The 13,470-nt window shown below is 35.1% G+C and overlaps 1 protein-coding gene across 2 annotated transcripts in view; it reads left to right on the plus strand.

The window, feature by feature from the left end:
* Nucleotides 1–13,470, plus strand: part of LOC145663014 (2-oxoisovalerate dehydrogenase subunit beta, mitochondrial-like) — a 58,823-nt gene that overhangs the window by 24,856 nt on the left and 20,497 nt on the right. For both annotated transcript variants that reach the window (XM_081729144.1, XM_081729145.1), the window contains exons 3-5: nucleotides 4,483–4,685; nucleotides 11,135–11,290; nucleotides 12,975–13,146. In XM_081729144.1, the coding sequence (XP_081585270.1) occupies nucleotides 4,483–4,685; nucleotides 11,135–11,290; nucleotides 12,975–13,146 (531 nt within the window). The remainder of the gene's footprint in view (nucleotides 1–4,482; nucleotides 4,686–11,134; nucleotides 11,291–12,974; nucleotides 13,147–13,470) is intronic.

The raw sequence follows: 13,470 nt of genomic DNA on the forward strand, positions 1-13,470 counted from the left end.
CTAGTTGCTATAAAAAAAAGTTTCAACAATATCTGAGATGGTGATGGTACATGCTCTGCCTGAATTGAAATGGAAGGCACCAATTATATTATGTTTCTAACTACTGCATTTAAGAAATTACCTAATAGAGGCAATTTCCAACCCCGTATTCCTACTCTGGTATAATCCTTTTTTTTCTTCTTCTTCTTTCTTTACATTCTCAATTATACCACTGCAAAAGAGGGGGTGTATTCGTACAAAATACCCTATACAAAGCATCAGCCGAAAGAACATTTCAACGCTAAAGAGGTTGAAGACATGGCTACGGTCCTGGATGGGTGCAGATCGACTTAGTGACCTGGCACTACTATATACGCATCAAGACAAACGTAGATAACGCTCGTATCATCGACAGATTTGCCAGGAACAAGATAGAGCGTAGATTTGAATTTGTGCTGTAACTTTCACAGAGATGCAATGCAAGGTGACTAAGGCTGTTGTTTTGTTTTCGCCCGTAGTGGTGTTTCCTCGTAATTATTTTCAACTCGTGGGTACTCCACAAAAGTCATGAGCCTGAGTATAAGTTGAACTCCTTGGATGTATCTGAATCGCAAACAAAATCAAGAAATATGAACGAACTCGAAAAAGTTTCTGAAATTGCTTTTTTAAAATCTTTAACTGAAACAAAAGGGTACAACCACAATCGTAAAAGATGTGTACCGGTATATAGACTATATTATATTTTTAATAAACAGTTATATATTATAATATAATATTTGTTTGTTTAACGTCCCACGTCTGTGCCAGAAAGGCTAAAGGAGACGTGGACCTACTGATTATAGTGGAATCCGAACCAGTTTTTCGTTCAACTGTACCCCCCCCCCCCGGGAATTGAATCCGGGATCACGCGCACAAAATGCAAGCGTGTTAGCCATTAGACCAAACGGGGTCCATATTATATCTGAGATGAAAGAAAAACAAGTTATACGTACTTTATTCTCTATTGGTAATTTCGTTTTAAGGTGATAATTTTTTTTTTTCAAAATTAAATTTTAATTTGCATTTTTTTTAAAAAAAAAAATCTGATATTGTCAAATAATATCGCCAGTCGGTATGTTTTAGGAAATATAACTTGTGTGCTGTAAGTAACGGAAACATCACTTTGGTTTTACATTTCTGATCTTCTTTCATTCATTTTGTTGTAGACTTCGCTAGTCTTTCAGTTTTTTTACTAGTTATACATTATAATGGCTTATATTGTTATTCTATATAATTTTAATTCGTGTAAAATTTATACACATTTCGTGCTAGATACGACAAAATTTCTGTTGAGTTTGTGTAAGAGAAAGTTTAGTATTGATGTGTTTGTTATTATATTATTTGCAGTATTTTACTGAATAAATTGTGCGTTTACCTTCGTAATGATTTATATGGTTAAGGAGTACTGCAATATATTATATTTATGTAGGATTTATCTTCACAATTCATTTCTTTGTATGTTAATTCTGTAGGTTAACTTCAAATCGTCGCTCTGGATTCGTTAGTAGTACAGTACAATGATTAGAACTATGATGTATTAGTATTATGTATTAGCTATGATTAGTATTATGTATTAGAAAGTGTATCTATTTCATTCTTCTGTACTTGATCTGTGCCCTTGAAAGCGCAGGCCATAGTTATTTTAAGGCAAAAGCCATAACATCCTTATTTCGGGGGAAAGCCACGAAATTCAAGTTCGGGCAATCACTACTACGAGGAATAATCACGGAGCCACTAAACATCCTGGGAGTTCAGTTTGAATATTATATTTCTTTCTTTTCGATTTGCTGAATTATATCTGATATAAACAGAAATGAAAGCAATATAAGCAATATGTAAAGATTGCTCCCCTATATTTTGGCCCATTTGAACACTGTGTGCCATATACTATTAAACATCACTTTATAATTAATGTATTTTTTTAAGCTACCGAGAAACGTATACAGAAATATAATAATGTATTTTGTTATTTGTTGACATTTTGTATTATTCTTTATGCATGTATACATTTGATATTGATTTTTGCGTACACCGAATCTGTCCTTTTTTTTTTTTTTTTTTTTCCAACTGCTGTTCCGCAATTGTTATTCAAAATATAAATGATTAGAGCAAATTCCGCTAAAATGAATGCCATAGTCAATACAGTATTTTCTTTTGTGCAATTACAGTGCAAGACAGCGCATCTGATATATTGCGGTGACTAGTAAATCATGACACCGCCATGTCTCCGAAATGAAAGTGCATATTTAATTTAAATCTTCAGAATACTCTCATTAAAAAAAAAAAAAAAAAAAAAAAAAAAAAAAAAAAAAATCGGGTCTCAAAATGGAATCTGGGAATCGGATTTAGCTAAATCAGGTTTAGATACCCCCCCCCCCTCAGTTCCCGCATTCATATGCGTCCGATTTTTTTAAAGTAAAATCCTGGTCACCTTGAGGCTACGCTCATCTTCCAGGAAGAGAACCGCCCCCCCCCCCCCCCCCCAAACGATCCTTCTGGATCCGCTAGTGCCGACAGGAAGGGGAGTGTTTATGATTGGAAGTTGCCAGTATTATAAAATGCTGGGATGATTAAATGAGAGCATTGGTAGAAGAAAAGAGAGACAGTATTCTATTTATGTAAAAAGGTCAATTAATTCCTCATTTATAAACAGAAAATCCAAATAGTCGGCGATAAGTTCAACACAGCAAATGTGTTATCCCTTCCAACTCTAAGGTACAGCATTATCTGCATTTCCTCACAAAACAGGTACTTTTTTTTTTCTTTTCAAATAAGGAAAACTAACGAACTTCTAAGTGTGTAGCGTTAGTTGCACGGCTGATGTGAAAATGGTATTCCGCTTCAATCCAAACATTCTCTAGCTTATTGCCAACACTATTCTTTCACGCAGATCATCCAGATCTTAAACCTGAGAATAAACCTGTTCCTTTACAAATTTCCATAAGAAGAAAAAATCACACACAGTAAGATCTGGTGATCACAGAAGTCATGTTATGGACTTTGAACTTCTTCCAATCCATCTTCCATTGAAGTGATCATCGAGGAAGTCTCTGACGTCATGAGAAAAATGGCATAGAGCTCTGTCTTGTTGGAAAATGACTCCAGGTAGGAGTTGGGACAAGGCATATTGATGCAACATGTCTAGATAATTATTCAAATTCACTGTTGCCTTAGCGAAAAAGAAGAGACCAATAATTTTCTTCTTCATGACATCACACTCACATTCAGTTTCGGAGTATCGCGTTCTCTTTCGCACATTTCGTAGGGATTCTGCAAATCTTACAATTATGTCGGTTAACATCTCCACTTATGGAAGGTCGCCTCCTCTGAAAAACACACATTGTTCATGATTGCGTCGTCTTCATCTATTTTTTCAATCATTTCTTCTGCGAAATGTACCCTCAACGGCTTGTCAGTAGATTTCTTGCGCTAATGAAGTTGAATCTTCTGAGCATGCAGGCTCAATTTTTTATGGAGTGCCCTATGCATAGTTGATCTTGGGATTTATATTTGCGTGCTGGCTTGTCATATGGGTTTGCAGGGACTTCTGTTAAATGCAACACGAATTCTCTCCGTACTTCCTTCTAAAACTTTTTCTTTTTGCATCTTTACCAATCATCGATAACAACAATCCTGTTTCTCGTAACTCTGGTCCCATTTTTTTATGGACGTGTAAATTAGTACTTCTTTTGCATCGACACCATAACGTATACGGAAACTTCTCTAGACAATTCCCCAGCGATACAAAGTACCTTCTGTTGAGGTATTCACATAGATTAGCGATAAGAATTTAACGACGTTGTGGATACTGCGCAAGATGGTAACACTTGTAGCAGTTGACGCATTATTTAAAAAAATTCTAAGTTAATCTCCACAAAAGTACAAAGTACGATCATTCTAATAATTTGTTTCATTGTTACTTTTTATTTTATTATAGTCCTAAGCGGAATACGCTGTGTGTGTGTATATATACTCTACCATGCTGTTTTGGGTCCTCTTCCTGTAGTGTTGTGCATTCGGCTGTTTTGTGACATTTTCAAACAGTTCTAGGCGTAGCTTTAATGCTCTTTTCCGTCCATTTCTTTGTTTATGTGTATCATTTCATACACATCTTATTTTTTTGTTATTAACGAGAGGGGAGAATAAAGAAGGAGAATATACATGGAGAGGACCAGTATACAAAGTTACGAGCATGTAAGTAAAAGTCTATAAAGGATTGTTATGATACCGTAGCAGAGAATTTTTTTCTAAAGTAGTTTCTATCCTTTGCAAGGTAAACTATATTCATCTTTGTTTTCACAGTAGTCCAAAAGGTGTAATACGGTATTTCTATCGTACACAAAATATCCAAAATATATCATGTTATAAAATACATTAGGTGTCTATGGAGAAATATTATTATTATTATTATTATTATTATTATTATTATTATTATTATTATTATTATTATTATTATTATTTCAGTTCTATTTGGAGAAGATGTAGCATTTGGTGGAGTCTTCCGTTGTTCTTTGGGTCTTCAGCAGAAATATGGCAAGGAGAGAGTTTTCAATACGCCACTATGTGAACAAGGAATAGCAGCTTTTGCCATTGGTGTAGCTGTTGCTGGTGGAACAGCAATAGCTGAAATACAATTTGCTGATTACATATTTCCTGCATTTGATCAGGTAGTCTATATAATCGATTTTTATTTTATTGAAGTTGTTAATTTTCAATCCATTATTCAATTACTTTTCAGTTACTACGAGAAGAAATTGTGTGATTTTATAGAGTCACGAGTTTTTCGCAATGCGCGATAAAACGAAATGCGTCAGATTTAAGTAGTTTTCAGTTTCTTGACGTATTATTATATTCTGTGTGTATTTTCATTGGTTTCTGTTGCGCGATAAAACGCGAAATTGGCAGTTTTGCGCGAAATTTCTAACAATACGCAAAATTTTAAAAATATGTTTTCATTGATTTAAAAACACCAGTTTTCCGCTGACAAAACGGTAGAGCGTGGCATGAGCGGTGCATTTTGAGTGATTCGGACACAGCTATAGAGAACATGTTGGGTATCACCATTCCAGATTTTCCTACTCTTAGTACGTTTAGCTACTGATTTTCCTTCAGTTTGATTAAAAAAATATAATTTTCTATAAGTGAAATATTCATTGTATTTTGTTTTTAGGTAATTAGTGGTTTATTTCTTTACGAATCTATGAATGAAAGGAACAATTGTAAAAATGTCAGGAAATATCTTTTCCACAAGAGCTACAAAATGCGTAACTTTATTTGGAAAATGCGACAAAACGCGAAATATAAAAAACGAAACGCGAAGTTTTCAAATTCTTAGTGCGAAAAACTCGTGCCCGTAGTGATTTACATACTAATTCTTTAATCGAGCTAGCAGTTGGCGGCTTCAATCATTTCTGATGTGATAAATAAAACTTACGCTTATAAATAGCATAGCAAATATTGTAATAGACACATGTGAAGAAATATTAGAAGTTCATGACATTTCACACACCAATCGCACATAACTAACTACACTTACGTTACAACTAGTAGACAAGTGATATATCGCGATTCATGAACACCTTCAAGTTCTCTTTTGCTTTGAACTCCACCAAATTTTCAAACTCCGAAGTAAACTAATATACTCGCAAATTTAAGGATAGAACAATGCTTGAAAATATTAGACTAAATACTCGTTTAAAGGGGGAAAAAAAAGGAACTTTTTCAGGAGTATATAATGCAGATAAAGAAAACATGTGAAATATCGTCTTTTCTACGCTTCTGGAGAATTGTGAAAAAGTAATGGAATTTATAAAGGAGTTTCGTGTATCAGAATTCCTTTATGTATTTACCCTGGCTGTGTGTCCGTCTGTCCGGGAGACACAAAAATCTCAGGAATCATTACCAAATTTGATCAGGATGTAGAGGATGAGTAGTTAGGAATCGAGTTCATTTACGGAGGCGATTTTCAAATCGAAAATGGTATAAATTAATCATTTCCGGTTTTCATATTGATCACTATAGAGCTTGGACGGTAATAGATAGCGAGAATCTGTTTCCTGCAATTGATTTTTTGAGCGTCCAAAGTGGAAGTGGCAGAAATCAACCATTTACGGCTTTAACGGTAATCACTGTAGAGGAGAAACAGCATTAGATAGAGAGAGGTGGTTTTCTGCAATTAATTTAGCGTCCCAAAAGTATAGTCCAATTTCACTCTTAATCTCTCTGCTGAAACCGGAAGTAATAGAAAACTATCACTTCCGGTTTCAATATTAAGTGAGAAAATATCACGCCATACAAACCAAACTCCTTCATGTGGTGTACATGTAACATTGCTACTTTATTATTATCATTATTTTCTAGATCTTTCGATCTTAAGATGAAATTTCTAAATTCTTCCTTGAAAGTTCTTCTAATTTCGTTAACAAAGTATGGTGAAATATGAAATTACTTTTATATTTCTGAAAACTGAATTGTGATTATCACAATATTGCGAGCGGTAATTATATTCAATGAGAAAAAGCGGAAACGCTATTACACACCGCAAAAATATGTAGCAGAATATTCTTCTACATGCAACAGGTAGCGCTTTCGGAAGATGCTACTTCCTTCATCAGCCTGTGGTAGACTTCAAAAAGAATAAAAAACATGAAGGATGGTTAAAAGGTTAGGATATGTAAAAAAACAAATCATTTGTCAAACATTAAAACACAAGGGAATAGAAACTCACTGGCATTGTACACTGCTATTCACTGTTTTCTGTTCTTGCTTTTCAAATGGCGAAAGTATGTAGTGAAAAGAATACTCCAAATAATATTTGTTTCTCCTCTATCCAGGTTAAGTGAGGAACATTCTTTGTGAATATAATATGATTCTTTAATTTTTCGTTCCGTTGCTGTTTTTGCTTTTTCAATTAAACATGATTCCATGATATGGTGGTTATAATCTCTAAGATGCGTTGGTAGACCGGATAACTGTTGCGAATTCCGAGATTTCGAGGTACGAACGTGCTCAGTTATTCTAGTATAAATGTTCCTTTTTGTTGGACCTATATACACTTTATCACACTGACATTTCACTCGATAAACGCCACTGCTTTGTAAAGGGTCAGTAAAAAATGCTTTAAAATTGGTTATGTATTTATCTATAGATTTTGGAGGAACTTCCGAAATTTTGATGTTGTGTCTGCAGAATCTTCTTGATTTTTGCTGAAAAATGTAGACCCAAAGGGACACCAATCCATCTGTCAGTTACGGCATTTGTTGTTGGTTGATGGTGGATGCCGACGATCTCCTGTTGTACTTGTTTCTATCATTTTAACAATAAAGATTTTTGGAAACCATTTTCCTGTCCAATTTGTAATAAATCCTGTATTTCTTAGTTGAGATCCTCAGAGAGGTCTGAAAGTTAGAGCTCTCCTAAGAAAGGTTTTTCCAAACATTTAATTTCTGAAGCCATGAATGTGATGATTTGAAGTTGATATATTTTGTACCAGCATAAGGTTTGCGGAAACCGATGTAACAAATTTATTGTTATGTCTTTTTATGGTAATGTCAAGAAGTTAAGAGCACCATTTTCTTCAAGTTCCTTCGGAAATTTTATTCTAGGGTGAATTTGATTAAACTCATCGAACAGATTATTTAATTCTTGTGGATCCTTGTACAAAATCAAAGTATTATCAGCATATCAAAAATATCTAATAAAAGGAAATTTAGGAAGGATATTTGTTTCAAACATGTCCAGACCAAATTAGAAAGTATTGGAGAAAGGGTATTACCCATAGCCAATCCATCGTCCTGTCGAAAAATGGTGTCTTCAAATTGGAAGAAATTGTTCCTTAGACAAAAGGCTATTAGTTGAGAGATTAATTGGATTTCGTATGGGTTCACTTTTAGTGTAAGTAAAGCCATTTTCATTGTAGAGCCAGGTCTACTGATATTGATGGATACATTTCCACAACATCAAAAGATGCCAAATGGATGGAATTTGCAGCAACAAAGGAATTCAAGCTTGTTTTCAACTCCAAACTGTTTTTAACCGTATATTTAACTGGAATATTATATGATACGAGTTTATCATACAGCCATTTTGAAAGTAAATATGTAGGATGATGAAAACCAGCTACTGATAGTTTCAATGGAACGTTAGGTTTATGTATTTTTAGAGAGCCATTATTCAACCGATTGGTTGCTGTTATCAAGGATTTCAATGGGTTATCCTTACATCTAGTAAAACGAGACTTTTTGGCACATTCGTATATTTTGGATGTACGAGATGAAGGAAGTAGCATTTTCCGAAAGCGCTACCTGTTGCATGTTACCAATCATATATGGGCTTCCAAAATACAAAGTAGCATGTGTTATTTGCACTGAAGTGTTGGGTGGTTGGAATATGACAGTCAATGCTTTGAAGACACATAGGATAGTCTTGATAAAGTTTGGAGGATAATGAATGTTTGAATATACTCTCACCATATCTTAAGTTATGTTAAGGTTAAAAAAAAAAAAAAAAAAAAAATCACCAGTATAGGAAGCAATAATTGATCAGATTGAGCAGTCACTTGTTTGTGATTAAATGCATAGGAAAGTAGAAAGCTAAGTGAAGTTTGTTAATCAATTCTCTGTAGATAAGTAAAACATTGTGGCTTCTTTTTTCTAATTCTAGAGGTAACGGTGTAACTGAAGCACTTCTAAACAAGGGTTACAACGTGAAGAAGAATAGCTCAAATTATTAGAAAGTGAACAGTTTGCAGAGCAATCTTATCAATAAACTCAAAAAGTCCTCACTTTGCTCGTCCAAATTATTACACATTATTTGAGTAGCGTAGATAGAATTTCATCAATGGGGAAAGGGCCTCAAGCATCTAAACTAATATCTTTTCGGGACAAGTGCCATTTTTTGTACATATCTTAAATGGTAAGTTTTTAAGGAATTTGATGTACTAAAACTCCTGTATATATATGCTCTATTTGTCACTATGTGTCTATCTGTCCAGACCAAAAAAAAAAAAAAAACTCAAGAAGTGCATGATGATCTTATCGATTTTGGCCAGGATGTTGAGGATCGAATAATAGGAATCTAGTTCGTTGATAGAGATGATTAAAATTCTGTTGGGAAGAATTTTAACTTGAAATCCAATCCGAAACGACCATTAGGAAGGCCTAACCGCAGGTGGAAGAATAATATTAACATGGTTCTCTCAGAAATCGGAATATAAAATAGAGACTGCATTCAGTTGGCTAAGGACAAAAGTCGATGGAGAGCTTTTGTAAACGCACCATTGAACTAGTTAGGTATTACAAATCCGAGTTTCGTACATGCCTCTTCTACAGTACTATTAATATGAATCTTAAAGGACACATTGTATAATAGTCTAATACCAAGATCCTTTATTGTCAACACTTGCCTCAAATGTATACCATTAACCTCATAATCTGTCATAGTATACTGGTTGCTAGGAGTAAACCAGTAAACCGTATTGGGCAAAACGTTTGAATATTAAACTTTAAACGATTCTTTAAAGACCACTAATATATATTATTCAAATCTTCCTGAACCCTGTAACGCTGATATCATTGTTTATCTCCTTATATAATTTTACATCATCAGCAAAATGAAGTATTTCGAACAATTGATAACTAGGTAAATCATTTAGGCATATGTATATAATGAAAAACAATGGATCCTTGTTAGAGCCGTGCAGAATACTTTAGTTTATTACATATTCAAATGATTTCTCTGATTTGTACATTACGTATTGAGTTCTATTACACAACAATGGACGGATACCTAGTACCAATAACAAAATTGTTCTGATAGTGGGAATGTCTTATGTACTTTATTACAGAAGATTGCTCCATTTATGTCAAGCGGAATTAGAAACGCCAGTGCCATTGGGAAATGAGCCTAGAATATCATGTCTGCTGTCGTGAACAGTACTATGTTTGTTTGAAGTTGTAGGTGGGTGACTGTCGTCAAATGGTGCTTAAATTAAACCGTTACTGTGAAAGGTATGACATAGACATTCGGCATACTCGATTTTTTCCTCATAGTGAAACAGTGTCGAGAGAATGGATTTACGTACTCAAGAGTGACTACTGCGAAAAATATTTTAACCTCATGAACGTAAATTTAAATTAGTTTCAGAAATCCATTATAGCACGTATCCTTCGGATTCACGTCCCACCTTGTGTGGTACGGACGCCAAACTAGATAAGGATCCGTATGGCTAGGTTTCAATTCACACCGCCAAAATGTCTGAGCATTTTATCAGGAAACGAAACGGCAATCAGGCATTCGTATCATTCCGTTTCAAGATATTCGTATGAAGAGCCTTTGTGCCAATTCAATGGATTTCTGCGGCCTTGCTCTTGAAAAGACGTCTCTAACATCGGCTTCCGTGCACCCTAGCTGGTCTCGGGAAAGCTTGCAGGGAGGAGTAGGACAACATTCCTCTGTCAGTGATTCGTCGGAGTTTGTTTCAATGGAAACTTTGATGTCAGACACAGTTCTGGGCTGAGGATTCAATAGAACACCTTCGACGAAAGCAGCAAAGTTTCTTGTAAAGTGAGTACCCTTCAGAATCAGTACGATATGAAAACTGAGCAACCTTTTTGTGATTTTTTTTTTTAACTGTGTACCTGCAAAATTAAAGCTTCCTTTATTTTACAAAAGAAAGGAAGTGATTTTTTAAAAATTGTTTACCTGCAGGGTTAAAGCCTGCCTTATATTACAAAAAATCGAAATAAATTAATGGTCTTCTTGTGCAGTAAGTGACAAGAGTTCTTTCCGTTTGGTAAAATTTATTTTAGGAATAACGATGGTATGGTTGGAACGTACAGAAAATTAGATTCTTTTGTGTTTACTGGAAGCTGTACTCAAATTGTCCTTTCATTCTGAAGGTATTTACAAAACTAATTTCATCAAATGGAAAGAACTTTTGTCGCTGACTGTGTATAAATACCTTAAGCGGAGATAAAATATAGAAGAAAAAGGTATTGTATAAATGATCTGTTTATGTCATTGTGTCGTTTTCATTTTACCATAAGCAAACCGCAAACAAAACTAATTTTCAGACTATATTTGTGTAATAAATACTAACTTTAAAAATTTATTTAAGATAGTTAATGAGGCTGCCAAAGCGAGGTACCGCAGTGGAGGAGCGTTTGATGCAGGAAACATTACGATACGAAGCCCTTGTGGTGCAGTTGGACATGGAGCCATTTACCATTCACAGAGTCCAGAGGCATATTTTGCTCATACTCCAGGTCTGAAGGTGAGTTCAGTTAAGATGGAAACGATGAGATTAAAATCCAATATTCATAGTATATACGAGTAACACGAGTAAAAATTACGAGGTAACAATAAGAAACACACACACACACACACACACACACAAAAAAAAAAAAAAAAATTACAGTGAAAACTGAGTTTAACGGGAATCTGACTTCAACGATTCGATGAGTTCTCAACGAACACAATACACAATATTATCCACATTACGAAGAAGTATGTAGACAGGATAACCCGAGACAGGAGCATATCGAGTATGTCCAGCTCTCCTTTTTATATATATGTATATATGTCTGGCTCTCCAGGCGTTCCACGATTATGTTTTGTAGACCAAAGAACACGGATAATTAAGTAAAACGAGTTTCCTTGTGACTAAGCGGTAGCGTATAAGCCCTTGGCGTGGGAGACCCAGGTTCGATTCCCGGCGGGAGCTTACGTAGTTTAGATCCACGTTAAGCTTTAGGTGCACATCTTATATATCCTTGCTGCTGAAAAGGGACATTAAACTCAAAGAGAAATTACGACGAATGATTGTCAACAAACTGGTATAATAAAAATGTTTGAGAAAACGGGGAGAATCTTGAGAAAATATACGGACACGGCATTCCGAAGTATAGTTACACGAATTCTGATCATTGAGAGAAGCCATGTTTGTAAATGCCACAACTCTCCTTTCTTCACGCAACAGAACTTCGCATTGCAATGTTTCTTACCCCACCGACCTTACTGTCTTACTTTGCTTACAAAATTGAGATATGCAGTAAAAATTTTAATTTCAGTAAATTGAATCATCAAAATTTTAAACTTTGTTGTGTACATACAATGTGTGGTGGATAAGAAACGAACACAGTAGCTATTTAACTTTAAAATCACAGCATTCGCCACGTGTCTGCAGTTTCAGCATTTTTCAGAAAGATACCTTTATTTGTTTTGATTTCTTAAATGTATTGATAATAAAAATGTCAGAGAGAATTTTTTTAAAATGATCAGAGAAATCCTAAAAGGATGAAGGAATTCTGAGAGGGAAATTCAGACCTCTCTTATATGCTCAATTTGGTAAATGTATAATTTTATTTCCTATTGTGACGCTGCACTGCAATTGGACTAAAATAGTTTTTAAAAAAATCGTACAGAGTTGGGCACGCTTTTCAAGAAATACTTAGGATTTATGATTTAGATTTCTGGGCTTTCGACATCTATGGTCCTTTAACCCGTCACGTATGAGGTATGAAGTCTCTTGGTGAGCACACTATCCGGGGAAAGAGAAGGAAGAAAAGATTAGGGAAGGAAGGAGGGGGCCTGAGACGTATAAATTAGGTACCACCCCGGCATTTGCCTGGTGTAAATGAGGAAACCTCAGAAAAACGTCATTCAGGATGGCTGACCTGAAATAGCTTTTTACACTTTTTCGACCGAGTGCCCCCACTGGGAATCGAATCCGGGACCACTCGCACTGAAGGCGAGAGCGTTAGCGACTACGCTACGTGGGACCACTCAAGAAATACTATACCATACTCAAGAAAATGCCATAGCATAATAAATGATATACAAGTTCCTGTGTTACAGGAGACATAATGACTAAAATATGTAGTAAAGTTTAATTTAACTGTTATTCAACAAAACAAGCATCAAAACAAAGTTATGTTTTCGTTGTGCTCTTTTCGTAGATTGTTATTCCTCGTGGTCCAGCAAAAGCAAAAGGATTGCTCTTGGCATGTATTCGAGACAGAAACCCGTGTCTTTATTTTGAACCTAAAGTTTTATATCGTGCAGCAGTTGAAGAAGTTCCTGTGAGCGATTACACGTATCCTATTGGAAAAGCAGATGTATTGGTTCAAGGTAGGTACGTCTAAAAATTTTATGCGAATAGTTTAGAGCATACTTTTAATGTTGCTAAAAGTTATGTGAAATTTAATTCATAAGATGTTTAATTAATACAAGAGCCTCCACACGTGCTTGTGCTTGACTGAAGGTAGTTTTGATGTTGATTAGAATATTAGTTGAAATAGAACATGAAAACTCCTTTCCTGTTATTATATAACAAATTGATACTGTCAGTCCAAATAAATTAGGGGGTTACTTCATGAGTAAGTAGCCGGTTCGATTCTCATTGGGAGCTCACGTAGTGTGAGTTCTACGTATATCCAGTGGCGAAGCGCGCCA

This window comes from Thermobia domestica, chromosome 10 (genome assembly GCF_964235325.1).
Source record: "Thermobia domestica chromosome 10, izTheDome1.hap1.1, whole genome shotgun sequence".
Taxonomy (NCBI): domain Eukaryota; kingdom Metazoa; phylum Arthropoda; class Insecta; order Zygentoma; family Lepismatidae; genus Thermobia; species Thermobia domestica.